This window comes from Conger conger, chromosome 5, assembly GCF_963514075.1.
Source record: "Conger conger chromosome 5, fConCon1.1, whole genome shotgun sequence".
NCBI classification, from domain to species: domain Eukaryota; kingdom Metazoa; phylum Chordata; class Actinopteri; order Anguilliformes; family Congridae; genus Conger; species Conger conger.
Window position 1 is genome coordinate 36,356,983 of NC_083764.1, and position 21,359 is coordinate 36,378,341.

The 21,359-nt window shown below is 39.5% G+C and overlaps 1 protein-coding gene across 2 annotated transcripts in view; it reads left to right on the forward strand.

Moving 5' to 3' along the window:
- The window catches only part of LOC133128902 (protein-tyrosine kinase 2-beta-like), a 59,006-nt gene that overhangs the window by 5,700 nt on the left and 31,947 nt on the right, over nt 1-21,359 (forward strand). For both annotated transcript variants that reach the window (XM_061242706.1, XM_061242707.1), the window contains exon 2: nt 18,224-18,452. In XM_061242706.1, the coding sequence (XP_061098690.1) occupies nt 18,264-18,452 (189 nt within the window). In that variant the 5' untranslated portion in view covers nt 18,224-18,263. The remainder of the gene's footprint in view (nt 1-18,223; nt 18,453-21,359) is intronic.

Sequence of the window (21,359 nt, forward strand, 5' to 3'; positions counted from 1 at the left end):
TTTCTGCCCAAATACATTACGTCCATAATAAGAATATACCTGCAATAAATATAAATATACTGTACATTTCTTAAATAATAATGACAAGTTGAAAGATAAAACAAAAGCTAAGAAAGTAACTGATTTTCATACATTAATTCGTATTTTATTGTAAAAAAATGCATTCAGTGAATTAGGCATAATAATTGTGCTTTGATACGGACACATGAGCAGCATAGGCCTCAGCTTTAGTTATGTAAACATCCTAACTATCGTTAGTTGCCACCACTGGCCCCAAGAAATTTTTGAGTTGGTGATGATCATGGGCTTGCCAGAGATGAGTATGGGGATTTTGGGGTGTGGTTTGCACCTAAAATTGATGATGAGCTCTTGTGTTTTGGATGTGTTGAGTTGCAGATTGTTTTCTGTGCACCAGGTGATGGCTTGGTTTATCTGTTCACGGTAGTGTGTTTTGTTACTGTTGGATATGAGTCCTAGGGTCGTGTCATCTGCATGCTTGTAAATGTTGACAGAGCTGTGGTGGTATGTGAGATGATTTGTGTACAGGAAGAGAAGACACAGCCCTGAGGGGCTCCTGTGCTGAGGATCAAGGGGCGTGATGTGGAGTTGTTTACCTTTGTTGCCTTTTCTAGAGGAAGCTGCGGATCCCGTGATAGATGCAGGGGCTAATGTTCATATCCAGTAGTTTATTGAACAGTTCGTCTGAGTTTTTTTTTTTTTCTGCGTGCAGCAGCTGTTCTCTAATTATACTGTTACATCACATTACACTATGGTAGAAGTTGCCCCTCAATATGAGTGCTGACAATTATTGGAAATGTACAGTCCCTTCAAAAAGTATTGGAACAGCAGCAAAGTTCCTTTGTTTTTGCAATACACTGAATACATTTTGGGTTAAGATTAAAAAGATGAACACAAGACAGGAGTTCAGAATTTCAGCTTTTATTTCCTGGTATTTACACCTAGATGTGTTTAAGCTGTTAGAAGATACGTTTTTGGAAAAGTATTGGAACAGAGAGTATTTAAGTAAATGAAAGTAAATAACACTTCATATTTGGTAGCATAGCCCTTGCTTGCAAAAACTACATGAAGCATGCGACCCATTGACATCACCAAACTGTTGCATTCTTCTTTTGTGATGCTTTTTCGGGCTTTTACTGCAGGCTTTTTCAATTGTTGTTAGTTTCCCCTTCAATCTCCTCTTCTGGAGGCTGAAATGCATGCTCAGTTGGGTAAGGTCTGGTGATTGGCTTGACCAGTCTAAAACTTCCCAAAAGTCCTTTGTTGTGTAAGCAGTGTTTCTGGTTACACCATTTGACATTTCAATTTATAATAAAATTTGACAGGCATTAGCATGGACAACCATATACGCATCTAACTTTGGTGTCAAGTAAAAAGTTTTGTAGTAAATGGAAATTTTTTAAATAAATATTATGCATTTTTCCTGGGGTCATACCATTTGACATGTAAGTTTGAAATTGTCAAATTACTAAACTTACTGCCCTTGACATAGAGCCTTAAGGGTCTTTTGGGGTCTTTTCTGTGAAAATATAAATCTTAAAAAAAATTTTTATTATATTTTTAAATCCAGCTTCACTACTGTTTTTTTTCTCCCTATTTCCTTTTTTTTTAAATTAATGTAAATTTTTTTCCTACAAAGTTTTAACGGTTACACCACATTGACATTTTTGGCTTCATGCCCCAAAAAATCTCTGAAAATTAAATAAATTCAGAAATGTTAATAATTTTTCTCACATTTTCCTAACTTTTTAAAATAAGTTATACTTTTGGAGTGTCACGTCATTGACTCATATCTTCACAGCAAAAGTTTTAAACAATTGAATTAATGTAATGTTCTAACAATTTTGTAGCACACATTGGCTTCCTCCACAAATGTGCTGGAAATTATTTGTATCCAATATTTAAATATTATTAACTTACTGAATTTTCTTACTCATTATTGCATTATGAATTATGTTATGAATGCCATACAGACATTAGCTTGCATACCACATCCCCAAAAGGAGAAATGGTATAGGCAAATAACTTTGCAGTAATTTAGATTTGCTGATAATGTGGACAAAAGTGCAGCTTCATGTGGCTAAAGCGTACAGGTGCTTGGCCTTCAAAACACATTATTATAGAAGTGAGAACCCTGCAAGGTCATTTTCAGTATGAGTATAACATAAGTTTTATGGTATGAATGTGGTGATTGATCTTTAAAATGGTAAATAAGCTCATGTGTCACCTGACCCAGTTGTTGACTTTGATGGTCATCCATATGTGTATTTTGTTTTTCCACTCTGCTTTATTGTGTTGCAGTTTTTAAGAATAAAAACAAGCTTATTCACCAAGCTGCAACCACTTTAATCTTTTAAAAAATGAACATTGAATATGCTCTAGGTCTAGGTCATGAATAGTAGAACTTAATTTAGTGAATTGGCTATAAGTGTGTGTAGAGAGGACACAAACTCCCAGTAGGCAGTGAAGCAGCTCTCTTGTTTGAATGAAACTTATTACACTCAATGTTTAATGTGAGCTCTTTTTTTGAATGGTGTGGACACCAGTTTGGGTTGCCTTGTTGGTGTCAGGGGTCCTGTGCTGTCAGTTGAGCAATACAGCCCACGGTTTGTATGTACGCATTAGATCGAGTTTTCTCCTTGTTGTGTTCCAAAAGGAAATAAAAAATAAAAATAATCTACAAGAGTTCCACTATACATCCATCCATCCATCCATCCATTATCTGAACCCGCTTATCCTGATCAGGGTCGCAGGGGGGCTGGAGCCTATCCCAGCATACATTGGGCGAAAGGCAGGAATACACCCTGGACAGGTCGCCAGTCTATCGCAGGGCACACACACCATTCACTCACACACTCATACCTATGGGCAATTTAGACTCTCCAATTGCTGTGAGGCGGCAGTGCTACCCACTGCACCATCCGTGCCGCCACTCCACTATACATGAGGTATTAAAAAAAGTTGATGACTATTTTCAAAATAATACTGCCATGGTCGGTGTTACATCCCAAAATCTGCCCATGCTACAATAACAAAGCAAACACAGTATGGACGCAAAAAAAAAAAAAGTCCCTTGTGCTCAAAAACAAAACAAAGTTCAAAGAAACTTCTGCAAAAAGCAATACAAAAAAAGATTTATTACAAAGAAAACTCCACAAACAACTACATAGTTGAAGGTGTTGGGCAGGACACAGGCCAGAGCAGGGCCTACAGAAGACTAAAACCTCTGTGGTTGATTGCACAAAGCATCTGTCAAAACTGTCAAAATAATAATCCATGATTAATTGTTTGTCAGTTAAAGTGTCCAAAGGATATTTCTGTCATGGTACACTTTTTTCAGGACACATTCATCCTCCTCACTGATGAACATAAACTCAGCCATCTTTTAAATGTGGTTTAGGTTGAGTTGGAGGTATCTTAAATTGTTATCCTAATTTTGGTTGCTGAGGAACTTCCCCCGTAATTAGATTCCCGTGAAAGCAAAATGGTGAGTCTTCCGCAAATAGATTCCCAACTCTGACCTAAAACCTAACCAAAAATGCACAAGAAAACAAAGTAAAAATCTGCCCAAAACACCATTTAACCCTCCTATTATGTTAAGAGTCAAATTGACCCCAACAGTTTAAATAAAAGCAAAGTTATTGCAGAAGAAAAATAGATGCCTTCTGTCACCTTCTTATTTTCTCCCAAATGACTAGCCTTTTATCCAAAAATCTGAAAAAAATAAAATCTGTGAGAAACATCTCATTCTAGAGCCTGAGGTACAGGAATTGAAGGTTTGGCGCCTCATTGGGAAAGTGCCATCAGAATCATCCAAAATGGTTGTATATTTTCCAACATTTTATACAATTACAACAGGGTCAAAGTAAGCCGATGCATGCGAATTGGTACAGGACATCTGAAAACAAAGTATTATGTTTATTGCATGTTTACTATGTAATCCCACCAAAATATATAACAAATACATTTATAAATCATACAGTATCAAGATGAAAAAAGGTCAACAGTTTTTGTCAAACACTGAATGGGGTCAAACTGACCACAAACATAATAGGAGGGTTAAAAAAAACAAGAAAAATGCCACAGAATGGCTGTACAAAAAAAAAAAAAAAAAAAAAAAAAAAGGTTGAGTCAAGCAACACAGAAGTCTGCTCAAAAAGATCTTCAAGTTTCCTCCTCCATTCTGCTGCAGCAGGGCTTAAATAGGGCTGCAGGCAGGTGGGGGCAATTAAGAAATTAGGAGCAATTAAGTAATTAGGAGTCTCCTTCAGAGAGACACAGAAAGCACCAGCACGTAACAGTCAGCAAGAGATCACAAGGCCATGTTCAGCCCCGACAAACTGTAGCAAAAGTGTAAACCGAAATGGTGGCGCGTTGAACATCCTGTTGCAAACTGTGGGCGGACTAACTAAGTATGGTTTGCTCTGAGAAGGCGTTCTGCAGGGTTTAAAGCACAGGCCTATGTCATTATTGATTCGGGCTTCACCCCCGACACATGGGAGCAAACATATCTGAAAGCCTGTTACAAAACATTGCACACCATTGGGAGAAAATATTTTGTTTAATGCAGAAACCGTAGCAAAACGTTTTCCGATTGAACGTGCCCCAGGTTTGCATTTTTGTGCGGGTAACCACTTACATGCCACAATTTCATATCGCATGGCAAGAAATGTATCCATCATGCACATTTGCTGCAAGTTTCACCCTCTGTCATTTTATTGCACCCAGAACACTAAAACTCATTGAGCATGTTGTGGTTGTTGTGGTTCTGGGGAGGGTGCTGCCCATGTAGGGGAATTCATCCACAACACCAGCTGCTGCTCTGTGTAGGTTGTGCTTATTCGGAGACTAGGTTCAGTTCTTCAGTGCTGACAGTAGGTCTACATGGATCTCTGCATATGTATTTAGTGTACAGTCAAATAAAAAGGGATCTGTACTTTCGGTTTGTCTGGTATCTGAATATGCATCAGTTAGCACAATGCCAAATTGTTAGCATGTGGGTGTAAATATGTGTCAGTTTTTTTATTAAATCATGCCTAATTTACTTTCCTGAGGCACGCAAATGCATATTTAAAGAGTTAAAGTAGGCTTGTAGACAGCTGGCTGTCTTTTTCACACGTGTGTACATCAATCGTGTCAAGCAGGAAAAGCTGAGATCAGTTGACATTCAGCTTTGAGAGTCAGAGGAAATTGAGACTGAGAGAAACAGAAGTGAATCTGAATGGTTAGTATTTTAAGAAAGAACACAGAAATTACTTAAAATAAAAGTTACATAAAGAGAGAGTTTATAAATTAGAGAACCACTCCCTTAGATTTTGTGTTCGCCACAAATTTTGTAATAAGCAACCAATTTAGACCCAAGAAGCCAGATCATTTAAGTGCTGATGAACAACACAATCTAGAAGACCCTGAGACTGAGACTGAGAGTGAGAGAACCACAGACCAGATATGCTGATCTGTTCAGGGAGATGAACACATCTGCAGAAATATGTATGCAGGCGGTTCTGCAGTTCTGCGGGTGTTGGAGTGATACTGCTCCTCTATAGCCCCTTATAGAATTTAAAAACTCAAGAGAAGGTATAGGACACATCCAAGAAATTCTGATATTTTTCAGAATAGTACAGAAGATTTGAATGAGAAATGGGAGAAAGGGCTGTTGAGGAAGATTACAGTTCCTGTTTGAGAGTTTTAAGCTTCTCTGTCTCATTGATACTTGAGCAGAGGGAAGACAATAATGTTGAGTCCTTATCAGACTCATTGGGCTCTATTTTCTTGCTGGCACATGTGTTGCATGCTGTTGCTGTGGAGGAGTGCAATGTTGTCAGTTAGCCTAAAAATACATTTGTGGGTCATGCAAATAAGGAGGATGTTGCATACAATGTGTCATGTACATCACCTGCATGGCATTACTTTAATGCAGGGGTCGGCAACCCTGGTCCTGGAGAGCCGCAGGGTGTGCTGGCTTTCGTTGTTACTTGGCATTAATTGATCAATGAAAGCCGTTGATTGCACAGTTAACTCAACTCACCTGGTTTCTTGGGTCTGAATTGGTTGCTTATTTTAAGGTTGAGACGAAAGCCAGCACACCCTGTGGCTCTCCAGGACCAGGGTTGCCGACCCCTGCTTTAATGTAATGTCATACATTAAGAAATTAATTCGAGTGCAGAATTCTCTCACAATTATCGACACAGAGACACATCCCGACACGTTGTACACTGCACAATGCAACTCTTTTACTTTATTGCACAAATACAAGCTACATCCAAGTTTCCTCATTAATGGAAAATCGAACTTCAGAAAGTATTCAGACTCATTCGCTTTTTCCACACTTTATCGTGTTGTAGATTTAATTTTAAATTGGGGGGGGAAAAAATTGCCATTTTGCCCATCAATCTACACTCTAACCCATACTGACAAAATTTTGCTAAAACTTTCATTTACATAAGTATTCAGACCCTGTGGTCAGGTGCACATTTTAATTATTGGAGTTCTGGCAAATTGAATTAATTGGATATAGTTTAGAAAGGCACACACCTGTTTATATAAGGTCCCCCAATGCACAATTTCCCTAGCCATGAAGTCCAGGGAACTCTCTGTAGACCTTTGCGATACAATTGTAGCCAGGTGTAGATCAGGGTATAAAACAATTTATCAAGCTTTGAGTTTTTCTAGGAGCACAGTAGCCTCAATAATTGTGAAATGGAATCACCTGGACTCTTCCTAGAGTTGGCCGTTTGGCCGAACTGAGTAACCAGGCCAGAAGGGCCTTGGTCAGGCAGGTGACCAAGAACCCAGCGGTCGGTCACTCTAACTCTAGCTTCGGAAGTACTCTGCAGAGATGGGAGAACCTGCCGGAAGGACAACCATCTCAGCAGCACTCCATCAATCAGGCCTTTATGGTAGAGTGGCTAGACGGAAGGAGTTTGAACCTTTGAGTTTGCCAAATGGCATTTAAATGACTGAGAACATAAGGAAAAAGATTAATTGGTCTGAAGAGACAAAAATGGAAAATAAATTGAACTCTCCATGCATTATATCTGCCGAACACTAGGCACTGCTCATCACCTGGTCAGAATTGATACAAGGATGAACGCAGCCAAATACAGAGGGGGCCTTGAAGAAAACCTGCTCCAGAGTGCACGTGACCTCAGAATGTGGCAAGGTTTACCATTCAGCACAATGACCCAAAGCATTCAGCCAAGACAATGCTAAAGTAGCTTTGGCACAAGTCTCTTGACTGTCCTTGAGTAGCCCGGCCAAAGTGTGACAAACTGCCCAAATCCAGGTGTACAAAGCTTCTAGAGACATACCCAAGAAGGCTTGAAGCTGTAATTGCTGTCAAAGGGGCTTGAAAGTATTGAAATATGGGTCTGAATACTTGCATAAATGAGAGATTTCAGTTTTGAATTTTTAATAAATTTGAAATATAATGAAATATACAACGCAATAAAGTCTGCAAAAAGTGAAGGGGTCCTGAATACTTTCTGAAGCCACTTTAAGTATTGAGAGCTACTGAGTCTTGATAGCTTGTGAGTTATAAATATATAAATATGCAATAAATGATCAATTAAAGGGGTTCAGATTTTTTTTATTACTCCATTTTAGATTTGAAATTTAAATGTTTTATTAGAAAATTTTAGATTTGAAAGCAATGAAACAGAATTTGCATGTGGTTAAAGTGCACATCCTCAGCTTTAATTTAAGGGTATGTTTTTATTGGTTTCAGCATGTAGAAATTATATAACTTTTTACACATGGTCCACCCATTTCAGGGCACCATAATATTTGGGCCCAATGACTTCACAGGTGTCTCTGATTAGTCAGGTGTGTTTAATTGGTTAATTAGTGCCGGGATACAGTATGAGAGCTTTAAGCATTTAGTTTAGATTCTAGACTTTTGATTGCCAATGGATTCTGTTATTGGTGTTTGTCAACAGAGTTGTGTCTATGAAAGTCAAATAAGAATTTCGCGGCTGAGAAATAAGAAAAAACTGTTTGAGACATAGGCCAAATCGTCGACTTACCAAAATCAATTTTGGAGCATCATTTAAGAGACTGTGAGCATTGGTGAGCTCAGTAATTGCAAAAGGCCTACCAGACCAGTGAGTCCCAATTTTTTCAGGCCGAAGGCCCCCCTGTAAATAATTTCCATTTCCATGCCACCTCAAAATGTAATATGTAACACCTTAGACAAACATTACATTACAGACATTTGGCAGACGCTCTTATCCAGAGCAACGTACAGTTGATTAGACTAAGCAGGAGATAATCCTCCCCTGGAGCAATGCAGGGTTAAGGGCCTTGCTCAATGGCTGTGCGTATCTTATTGTGGCTACACTGGGGATCGAACCACCGGCCTTGCATGTCCCAGTCGTGTACCTTAACCACTACGCTACAGGCCGCCCTATTAAGCATCACATAGATTGTGATGTTTAAGTGTAAATATCTGTATGCATCATATGTGTATTTCCAAATAGGGTAAATGTGTGGATACACCTGTAGAGGATAATGTATTTTATTTGAATTTAAGAATACGTTGACATTGGCGGCTTGTAGCGTAGTGGTTAAGGTGAATGACTGGGACAGGCAAGGTTGGTGGTTCGAATCACAGTGTAGCCACAATAAGAGCCGCACAGCCGTTGGGCCCTTGAGCAAGGCCCTTAACCCTGCATTGCTCCACGGGAGGATTGTCTCCTGCTTAGTCAAATCAACTGTACGTCACTCTGGATAAGAGCGTCTGCCAAATGCCAATAATGTAATGTCCAAAACAGTCCTTTATTCTTTCCTTTTATGCATATAATATGGACAATGTGACTGCCTTCTGAACACTCCAGCCTACACTAGAGGAGAAAGGCATCTGCTTGCAAAAAAAAACCAATTCCTTATTACCAAAATGCAACCCAGAAAACATAGCGGAACGCAGCGGCAGTGCACGGTTAAGGCATCAGTTTGATGCAGTTGCACACTGAGGACCGAGGTTTGTGCTCTAAGGTAATCGTGCCTCGGTCCTGCCAAATCCGAGAATAGGCAGCGTATGAGGAAGCAGCATAACTGGGCCGCTGCTCCGAGAATGGGGAGAGGGACTCGGCAGGGAGGGTTGCTGCATACAGTACAAGCACCCCTGATCGCCCGGAATCACGGTCTGGGGCTTGAGAATGCCACTTGAAGGAAACGTGTCGATCTATTTCTGGCCACCGGTGGGTAGGGTTGTAGCAGTGTTTCCTCAATATACATGGGTGATTTAAATAAACACGATACAATAGGTCTCCAAATTGGGAGAAAATAGGGAAAAATACAGAAACAAAAATAGTGGCCTGTACTATACTGCCTTGTTCCTGTCAAATTATGCAGATATGTACTGTGTTTTTTTCACTCTCCATATTCAAATGTCCCATCTTACAGGCTTTGAGTCTGCAGATGGGTGCTCGAGACAACATGGGCCATCCAGCCACTTTCTTTAGACTTTTATATCATGTCCAGCACTGACTTTTACAGAAACTATTGCTATCCTGATTAATCCAGTCCATGATTAATAACACTGTTGTAACTCAATTCAGAACTCCATTGCTCCACCGTGAGTCACACTGCTTACTTGACAGGACTGGAAATCTGATAACATCTGAACTGTGAGCAGTGCTGCACTAACAACTCGTGTGCAGACTTGAAGACATAGGAGAAACAGAAGGAATGTGTGCCTGAAAAGTCTTTGGTCTAGTGTTGCAGACTGTGCTTTGGATAGGCTCTGAAGTGGCTGTGAGCTTAGGTCTAATGTTATAGACTGTGCTGTAAATTGGCTGCTTATTTATAGCATTTTGGTCTAGGTTTGCAGACTATGCAGGGGTGAATTTCCTGAAGCATGTTGTAGCGGTAAGAATGTCTGGAAGTATTTCCCAAAACATGTTGCTACTCATTAAAATTTTTCACACAACATCGTGGGACTAGTTGTGAGATTCCAAGTATTTTGCGTGCCATGTTCAATCCCTCCGTAACCTACTGATAGAGGACAAACCATGAACGTTTTATTGATTTAAAAAGTATATTGAAAGTACCTCAGTAAAGTTGTGTCTTGTCTAGTTTCACTTAGTTCATTCACTTCACAAGAGTTAACTGAAATTCAGGTAACTCTTAGAGTAACTCTTGAAAAATGGTGCATGAAGTTTGTCGTGCGTTTTCAAGAAATGTCAAATGTCAAACATCGGGAAACTCAACCTTGTAAAATGGTTGTGTTTACAGTGAGCGTTGGTTTAGTGTTGCAGACTACTGTAAAATGGATGCATGTTTACAGTGAATGTAGTCTAGTGCTGCAGATTGTGCTACGTATTTAGAGTGAGCGTACGTCCAATGTTGCAGACGATTGTATTGCGGCTATGTAGACAGCAGACTGTGCTGTAAAGTGGCTGTGTGTTTACAGTGTGACTATACTTATGTTCTTGGTAAACGGTAAATGGTTGGCATTTATATAGCGCCTTTATCCAAGGCGCTGTACAATTGATGCTTCTCATTCACCCATTCATACACACACTCATACACCAACGGTGATTGGCGCCGACCAGCTCGTCAGGAGCATTTAGGGGGTTAGGTGTCTTGCTCAGGGACACTTCGACACAGCCCGGGCGGGGGATCGAACTGGCAACCCTCCGACTGCCAGACGACTGCTCTTACTGCCTGAGCCATGTCGCCCCCTTCTTTTATGTCACTCCATGCCACTAGTGGATGCTACTGATTACGAGGCAGCTAGGGTGTAATATACAGTACTTGTGCAACAAAAAATTTGGTCAATATTATGTTTAGAATTTTTTTTTTTAATATGTCCCATTTTGTATTTCTAGTCTATTTTCCATGTTATGTGGGACAGTGTTATAGGCTTTTACACCAATACCATATCCATTCCAATTGCCTGTGTGTTAGCTCGGGCCCGGATGGATCAGGTGATCCTGAGGACGACACTTCTTCTCCAAGCCATATCATCCCACCCACGATTGTGATTCCGAGGCACCTGGGGTGCTGTTGTATGTGGCAATCTCACTAACCCCCCTTGCAGAGTCCTTCCCCCACCCTCAGAGCCAATTATGCTGCTCCATGTGAGCCGGCCAAACTCAGCTTTGGCAGGACTGGGAATAAAACCCTGGTCTTTGGTATGCAACTGCGATGAACTGATTTATATATGCTCAATTTATTATTTTTTTTATTAAATATTGTGGTAGTGAGCCATTTAGAGGTATTTTCAGGACTGTGCAGTTATGACTGGATATGTCCAGAGATTAGTTTATTCACAAATTTAGATTGAGTTTCACAGGCTGTAATATCCCCCTCTGATGTTTTCGGATCAGATTGTTAAATGAGCATTTGTAGCATATCAATGTCTACTGTATCTCCAAAAAATAAAATAAAGATCTCAATATTGCTGTGATGCAGTGTCGGAAATCTGGAGGACAGAACACATTTTTAATGTGGAGAATGGATTGCCAGTTTAGTACTACAGTATTGTACTACAGGACTTTTTTTTTTTTTTACATTGTGTGTTAATTCTCTCAAAAACAAAATATGGCTGTTGAATGTTGAATGTGATAATGGTAGTCATCAAATGCAAGGGATTTGCAATGTAGTACTAAATATGATGAAGAATTATTTAAGATTATGTCCATTATTTTCATTTGTCCATTTACTTTTAGTCCCTGAAAATGGAGGAACTAAAGTGAGCTTCAGAATTATTGGCACCCATAATAAATATGCACAAAATGTACTGTAAACTAGAAAAAAATCTACAATTATTGACATAAGCTTTATTTTCCAACTTGTTTAAAGCCGTGCTTTTTATTAACGATTCAATCGAATCAACCAAAGTCCTACATAAAATAATAATAATATTAATAATTCCCCAAAAAACAGGTCCCACAATTATTGGCACCCCTGCACTTGTCAAAGTCGCTTTGGATTAAAAGTGTCTGCCAGATGACAAAAATGTAAATGTAAATGTAAAATGGTTTAGTACTTTGTCCAAACACCCCTGGTAAAGATGACAGTAATGAGACTTTTCCTATAATTTGTGATAAGGTTAGCAAACACATTTGGAGGGATACCCTCCTCTTCAGTTTAGGCCACAGTCATGGCCCTTAAGTCTGGAGACAGAAATGACAATTGCAGAACATGGTTGTTGTTTTTACTTAACCATCTGTCTCATCTGACCATACCACTGTCACATATTCCAGTCATAACTCAAAAGAGGTTTGGCAAAGTCAAGATGCTTGGTTTTGTTTATTGTGCTCACTAAGGGCTGTCTTTGTGCCACCCTTCCAAAGATTTTGCTGGTATGGAGGTGCCATTTTAATGTTTTTCTTTTTTTTGTATTATTATTTTTATTTATTTACGTGAACCCAAAGTCAACCTATCTCTGAAATTCTTCAACTGCGATCCTTGAGTTACCTATTGGCTGTCTCACAATCTTCCTTACTGTCCGTGGGGATAATATGCACTTGCAGTATACACTGATAATATGCGGTTTGCTACTGTTCTATGTTTAACAACTTTTCATTATTGCCGTTACAGTGCTACGTGGTATGTTTAACTGTTTCTGTATTTTTTTTTTAATCCATTACTTGACTTCAGATGGTCAGTTACCATCTGTGTATTCTGAATTTGCCTGTTCTTTGGCTTTTCTCATGCTGGGATTTTACATGGTTGTTACTTCATTTTTTATACTCTAGTGAAACAGGATGTGATGGAATGACACAACATAGTTCCTTTAGACTGAGATTAAACTGAGACCTAAATTAAAATAAAATTGTGCTGCAAATTTCCCTAATAGTGCTAATAGTTTTGGCACCTGTTGTTTTCAGGTTGATACATTGTAAGTAAATCACTAGGCGCATCGGAAAAGTGTGTGGAAACATTCTTTTGTCTTCAACAGTGCAAGGTTCTCTGTTCTGTTGACACACTTAAGCCTCGCAGTTGATAGATAAGGTAGCACATGCTAAAATGGAAAGCATGCTGTTTTGCAATGTTGACTGACTCACAGTTGGAGAAACCCGGTGATGTTGTGCTTCCTGCTGTTACTTCATCGACTGGTGTCGTAATCCAGAGACTTCTGTGGAGCAAGTAGCATTCTAACCTGATGACAGGTTATTTTTTGCCAACAGTATTTACCATGTAGAATGCATTTACATTAACTACATAAACACTTTTGCATGTTCCTGTACAGGTTATTGCCACATACAGTAGAATGCAGTCTAAAGGCAGTATATTCATATTCATGTCATCCCGAGAGAAAGTGTTCTGGTAGCAAACTTAATGACTGAATTATAAATCCAGCCAAACCTTTTCCCTCGGTTTTACATTCTCTCTCATCAGTGAATTTCAGATTTCAACATCTGTGTTTTTTTGCCAGATTTGCAAAAAAACCTAAAGGCAGGTAAAGTTGTTTTTGGGTTCAATCAATCAATCAAAAAAAACAAGACAAATTTAAGAAACACAAGTTTTTTTTGGGAATTGCATGTATAAAATAAAGTATCTGTTATTTATCTGATGCTTTTATCTTTATTTTTTATTACATTTAAGTGACTTATTTGAGTAGCAGGGGCCAATCCCCACTGGAGCAATGGGATTAAGGGCCTTGCTCAAGGGCCCAACTGCTGGATGGATCTTATCGTGGATACAATAGTATTGGATTTCACTTCTGGCAATCCAAGTCTATTTTTCCTTATACTTTTGAGGCATCATCTCATATAAGCACAGTAGTGAGTTGGAAAATGAAGCAAGACACTTGTACCGTTCAGAATGCAAATGAAAGTGACTGTAAACCGGCTGGAAATCTTTCAAATAATCATCACAGAGCGACGTATACACTACGCATCCTCCAAACATCAATTCAGTAATGTAAATAACACCTCCCTTCTCAGCTCCTCCCAAATTGTACCACCCGCAAGTAAATTGAGTAATGGAGAAGGAGGGCAACTGGTAGAGCTGAGAAATAGCTAAGTGCCAGTTCCACAGAAAGGCCCCAGTTTTGTATTTGAACCCAGGTCACTGCTGTTGTGAAGCCGCAGTGTTATCCTCTGCACCACTGTGCTGCCACATAGCTCATGCTACAAATCTCGCTATAAAAAAAAATCTATACAAATCCCATGAAACTGGGAGGAGATATACAATGATAAAGAAATATTAACCTATAGGAAATTCTTGATGTCATTTAGGACCCTGACTCAATAGTTCAGTTAAAGTCCACAAATGTAATTCCAACATAGTAATTGAAATGTTTACTGGTATAAGTCAATATTGTAATGCATTTGATTTCTCTACTTTAGTACATACCCAATAACCCCTAACATTGTAGTCTGAATCCATGTAGAGTTACCTTTGCAGTCACTTTAGTTTATTTTCATAATTTAGGTATTCATAAAGTGCTACAAATACGAAACAAGGTAGGCAAAAAAGTTTATTTTGCAATGAAAATCTGAGAGTTACACACTCTTAATGGGCATAACTACGAATGACCTATGAAGCAAAATCTAAACAGTATACCCTGGTGTCCTTAGTTTCTCCAAATAGCTAAATTTTACATTGCTGTAAATCATCAGATAAGTTGGAATTACTATATTGTCACCAGCATGGGGTCTTAAATATATTTATGGTTCCTAAAAGCTACCCAAAATCACTCTAAAATGCTTTTGGTCCATTATAAAGCATGTACTTTTTACCCTTATGGTGATTTAGGATGGAACATTGGCATCACTTTGAAAAATAATTTAAAAGAAATATGGTACATATGTAATCATTCACTCTAGCAAGTCTGTACTATAAAGTTTGTAGGGGGAACCGATGCACAAACTAATGCATATTGAAACTTGGGGATTTTGCTTAGATGCATTTGCGTAAGAATGACTGGTTTGGTTTCATTACATATTACAGCACTGCGCTTCTCATGTGTGAGTGACAGGACAATTTGAAAACTTCACCAAGAGTTATTAACAAATATGTGTTTAAGCATTATGCAAGCAATGTTTTTTCACCAAAGTCTTTTTTGATTAACTGATGATATGTCAACGCCATGTACGTATGTCATTTAAATCACTGTCTTATGTGTTATAAGGCAGTAGGGTTTTGACACACGTCACTAACAAGCAGAAACTGTGAGCCATGCAGGAGTACAACTAGCACAGCTGGGGTACATTGGAAAGCTGTGTTCAAATATGCCCCCGCCTATTATGCCACAAAGCCACGATAACTTTTAATGTAACATGATATATTCCATCTATCCCATGCTGTTTACACGTGCCCCAGCGCTGTTTAAACTTGACCCATAATCAGGGCAGGTTGCAACAGTGTAATTCCCGCTATTGAACTGTAATCATGCACCTTTCTCTGGATGAAAAATATTTGCTCTAATATGTGTAGACATTTTTTTTAATTAAGCAAAAAACGGCTTGAATTCTTATAGAGTGGCAAGCACGCAATCTGCGACTGTGATAACGTCACTTCCAGTAAAGCGAGGGAATCCAAAAGAGACCAACTAGGTCAGTGTAAGTTGCATAACAGAAAACTTAAAGGCCAAACTGAATGTCCTATTCTGAGCTGCATTCCATCATACTTATACTAATGTGGCTAATTTGGCAAGCTACCATTATCTAGTAAGGCTCAGGGCCTGAGTTTTCCCATCCTGCACTGCATGAAAATACCCCAGTCATTTTGCTAGCCAGCTTTGTAACATTTGCAAGCTAGTCAACAGTAGCTAGCTAAAAACGCTAACATATTTTCTTTTAGATGAATCAATAAATGGCTTTATTGCATGCCTTTTAAGCCAAATTATGCAGGATTTTCACCTTGAAAATATGATAAAACAAACATGCTTAGTCATTACTATGATACACTGGCAGCCTGTGTTCACTTCTGCCCAATACCTTGCTTGTGTATGTGTTATTCTAAAAGACTGGGCATGACCTTTTTTCTTTCTGTACTGTATCAGAAAAGCGTGTGTCCAAAAGCAGAAGTAGGAGAGCAAGAGAAGGTGTGTATGGATTGGCTATAGTGGTGCGTTAGCTGGGCATAGTGCGTTTGCAAGACACAGCATTGGTGGTTATTACCCAACTATAGTACTCTCCATAATGTTTGGGACAAAGACCCATTATGTCTTGATTTGCCTCTGATTTTCCACAATTTTAGATTTCGAATCACAATTAACATGTTACTAAAGTGCACATTCTCATATTTTATTAAAGGGCATTTTTACATATTTTGGTTTCACCATGTAGAAATAACATTTGTTTGGGACACAGGTGTCACTTTTCAAGCAGCAGCATAAGTTAAATATAGTTATCTTGCAACTAAACAAGAGAAGGCGAGCGCAAGAGCAGTTTTATCACTATCTCCAATAAATTAATCTGTAAGGTAGTAAAATTTTAAATTGGCTGGGTCGGAACCACTTTGTTTATTTGAGCTTTTAGGCTAAAATAAAAATGGCTAAACTAACTTTTACAGCATTTTAAATTGGTTGATATTTCTGTGGATTCCGCTTACGTTCATTTTTTCCAACACGTTTGAATAGCTTATTCTTTCGAGCCTTTCGACCATCGAAGCGTTTCATGATTTTTTGTATTTTAAACATCTGACGATTTCCCCGGCTAGGTCGAAACTCAGTGGCATCACTTACCTTGTGAACGAACAGAAAGGAAGAATATGTATTTCCTCTGGAGAAAGTAGTCAGTTTTAGTGTTTACATGGCATATATTCTGCTGTTAAACAGATTGTCAAAAGGTTTTGACAACCACTTTTAAACCAAATAAAATTTCAATTGGGATAGGATTTGTTTTGATTGAGTGGTTATAGAGGCATTTTTATTCTGAGCGGCATGTTAATCCGATTAAACATGGAATAAAAGGCTCGATGTAAACAGAGCTAATTATCCCAAACATACTACAGAAGCAACAAAGGAGTTTTTCAAAGTGAAAAGGGGGCAGGGCAGTTATGTACCAACAGTGCTATAATTTGTAATAGTGAAACCAAAATGTTTCAAAATGCCTTTTAAACTCAGAAAATGTATACTTTAAACATGTGATATTTTTATTACAAATCTCAAATTATGGAGTACAGAGGCAAATAAATAATTGATTGGTCTTTGTCCCAAACATCATGGAGGGCGCTGTTAATTCAGTTTTGTACATTACCTGGCTGGCCTCGATAGCTGGGTCCCCCCTGCGGAGTACTGCTGCTTATTTTCAGGAGGTTCTACTGCCATGTTTCCTCTACTAGGCAGGGAGCTCATGCCAAAATCCAAAAGACTCCCAGATGTTCCAGATGACTTGAGATGTCTGATAAAGAATTAATTGATGCATTTGTGAGTTGCTGTGCTTGTTACAGAATGGTGTAATGCTTCTTCCGGGCAGGCTAGAGCAAACTGAAATCCATTGGTGTTGTGCTACAAACCTGTTACAAACCTGTGTGACAAAGCTAGCAAAATATCTGTTCCATCCCCACTAAGCAAAAGCTAGTCACCCTGTAACTTTGCTGGATATAGCAGCAAAGGGGGAGTCTTTGTTATCGTAAATGTTAGTCGAGCATTTTGGTAGTGCTATACTTGCGAGTGACTGCTTGACTGGTATGAATAAGCTATTGTTGTAGTTTGAAATACGAAATTGCAGTAGCTTGGGTTCTAACTAATGCAATTAAATAGCTACAATAAAGCAGATGTTTTATGATTTATTAGGCTGTGATTTACTTTGCTCATTGCTACAACTGGTATCGCACTGTAGTCTGCAATATGGTGTTACAAAGCTATCGACAGCCAGAATTAATGATATATTCATAGGTGGGTGAGGTTTGTCATCTTGCGGATGTTGGCGGGGTTGAGGCCGGGGGACGTCAACATTTTTTTTTTTGTAAATCCAGGAGGGAAGCAAGGAAAGAAATCCTGCATAGTATGCCTTAAAGGTTGCCAACCCTTTTCATCTGAAATCCAGCTCAACAGTCTGTTAAACCTTTATGCAACATCCCCAACAAGCTGCAGTGTATTTGAAACTATAGTACAATAGTATATTGGAGCATGTCTCACACTCGTGTTCTCTTCCTGGTTTTAGTATCTAAAATGGCAAAAAAATGTTTGCAAAGAGCAGTGACAGGTTTTTTTGGGGGGTTTTTTTAAGCTCCGAACCCTGCCCCCAGAGACCAATAATATGGGTTATATGGATGACTATATGCTCTTGTCCCTGGTGTGCAGGTGTGATGGTGTGGCTGTTCCCGTGACCACACGTGACAAGATGTCGGGTGACACCAGCACCCTGTCCTGGAGGCTGCCAAGCCCTGCTGGCCTGGAGTGTGGCTCTGATGGAGCAAGTTCTGGGGATGGGGGTCCTGTGAAGATCCTGAAGGTCTGCTTCACCAGCAACAGCTCCAACCTGGGCAAGAACTTCAAACTTGTTAAATGCGATGGCTCTTGGGAGATTAGGGTAAGAGACCCCAGAACAGTGCATGTTAGTGTGACTGACATCTTCCATGAATGAAATGACTTAATATTAATTCCATAGTACTCCCCAATGAGAATGAAAAATGAAGTGCAGACTTTTTGCTTTCATTTTAGGGTTTTTACATCTTTAACGTGCATTAAACTAGTAGGTAAACTAGAAAGTCCATTTAGAGTATGAGTAGACTAAATTCAATGATATACTGCTTTTAATCGCTTTTGTCCATCGTCGAATAAGTGTGTGTTTGTTTTCAGAACCGATTTCCAAAACAATCACGGAAAAGAAATTGAAGGAACTGTCAAAAAATAGAAAATTACCTGCGACTTCTGTGACAAACACTCAGCCATACAAATAATTGCGCTTCTGGGCAAAATAAAAGTTGTACTGGAACCTCCCACAGGATGTTGCCATTCTACCCCGGCAATAGTCAAGCTCATTGCAATGTTACATCTCGCATTTAATTCAAACGACACTAGCTGAAATAGGTGCACATTTTGTCCTGCACTGGATATGCTGTTACGTGGCAGTCAACAAATCGGTAGTGTTTCACCAGGTTTTATTGAGATATACACTCACTGAACACTTTATTAGGAACACTATACTAATCTGGGTAGGGCCTCCCTTTCAAAACAGCCTCAATTCTTCATGGCATGGATTCCACTCTTTTGAGATTCTGTTCCATGTTGACATGATTGCATCACGTAATTTCTGCATATTTGTCAGCTGCACATTCATGCTGTGAATCTCCCGTTCTACCACATCCCAAAGGGATTCTATTGGATTCAGATCCGGTGACTGGGAAGGCCACTGAAGGACATTGTCATGCTCATGAAACCAGTTTGAGATTACTTTTGCTTTGTGGTATGGTGCATTATAATTCTGGAAGTAGCCATTAGAAGATTGGTACATTGTGGCCATGAATGGAAGCACTCGGGAGTGTGGTACTCGGATTGCAGCCAACGGCAGCAGGAGTCGAGGAGCTGCTGAGTGTAGGTGAAGGGTCAAATGACTGCCGCAAAACCCCCAGAAAGCAACGGTAGGAGGCGCAATGCCCACTCTTCCACCGGCCCGTTGCACGCACTGGTTGTCTTCTTGAAGAGTTTGATGAAGGCCTCTGGGTCGTCCTCGTCCCCGATTTTGTGGCAGGATCAGGGTGGGACCACATGTTCGTTCCTTCGGCAGCTTGAACCACAGCCTGCGATGCTGACATAGCCTGCATCACCTGGTGTAGGTTCTCTTGCAGGCTGTGTAGAGCGTGATGTTGCGTCTCCTGGGACAATACTGGATTAAACAAATTATCTTGTTTAATTCTACATTGTCTTTATCTGAACTTCAGTTTAAACGCTTGACATGGTCCAAGCCTGCTTTCGCGGCTATGTCCATATTCTTTGTGTTACCTGCAATAACAGCAATGATATGACACAGACTTTCCAGCTTTCATTCTTAAACAGCTGATTTCAGCACTTCCCCTATGTTCGCTGCGGTATGAAAGACAAATAGTTGACGGGTTTGCAATAAAAAACTTTCAGTTTTCCTGTCATCATTTATGGGGTGGGCTGTGATTGTGATGTAGGACTGGCTGGCTCAGGAGGTGCAGCCGTTGGTCGATAGCGAGATGTACTTGACAGCATTTAACCTCAACCTTCATTGTTTTGTTTTGTATCGCTGTGAAGGGCTGGAGCTTCATTATGACTGAAATGTGCGCTGAAGTGTTCTGAAATCCTTTGTTCTCAATATCTGAAAACGGCCTTTGGTTATGAGTCATATAAACTTTAAACATATCAATTATGTTTACTTTTGGAGCTGTGACCCGTCAAAATTGGTCCCCATTTTTAAGGCCATATATCTCCTGAACGAAAGTAGATGCATGTTTTCTGAGACCGGACATGGATTCTACATACAAAATTATTCATAAACAATTTCAGTTTCCTTACTCAGTTATGGATCTCTAAAAATCATATCAGAATTGAAAGTCGGGAAGTAAAAGTGACTAGTTTGCTATATATCTGTAGTTTGGGGAAGAAGGGGCAGGGCACTGTGCATCTGGCCCAGTTTCAAAGTAGAAAAAAAATTCAACATGTGTGTTTTTAGGCACTATTGCAATGTTATAATCAAAGAAGATACTCTTTTGACAAATTGTCGGACATTGTGAATGACATGTTCATGGGATTGATTGACTTGAGATCCCACAAAGCTTGAATTAAATCAGATTGAATTAAACCAGTGAAGTTGGAACCTGGTGTAGATTTGTGACTTTGAGGAACTGCTCTTAACCGCATTTGTATTTCATCAACTTGCTTATCTTACTGTAACACTGAAAAGTAGAGCGACCAGTTTGAAAAGTTGAGAGAAAGTCCTCTGTTTTCATATTACTTTTTGAAAACATGCCCATCAGGTGTGTAGTGCACAACGCATAGGCTGATTAACCCTTGTGTTGTCTTAAGGGTCAAAAATGTTTAACATGTTGAGCTTGCCACTATGTTTAACAGTAGAGAAAACCCCATAAATTATCTTTTGTCAGATTTGGGGTTTAAAATTCAATTAAGGTGGCACGGATGGTGCAGTGGGTAGCACTGCCACCTCACAGCAAGGGGGTCCTGGGTTAGAATTCCACTCGGCCCGGGCCTCTCTGTGTGGAGTTTGGCATGAGAGTATCTCAAGACTTAGAGAGCAGCAATATATACCACAAGATGTACAGAGATTCCACTAAAGTTTTACAGACTGATGAGACCAAGATTAACTTCTACTTGATGGAAAGGCCAAAGTGTGGTGAAAGAAGGGATGTCCTCCAAAACATACAAGCCCGTCTGTCAAGCACAGTGGAGGAAGTGTCATGGCTTGGGCTTGCATGGCTGCTTCTGGAGTGGGCTCACTAATCTTTATTGATGATGT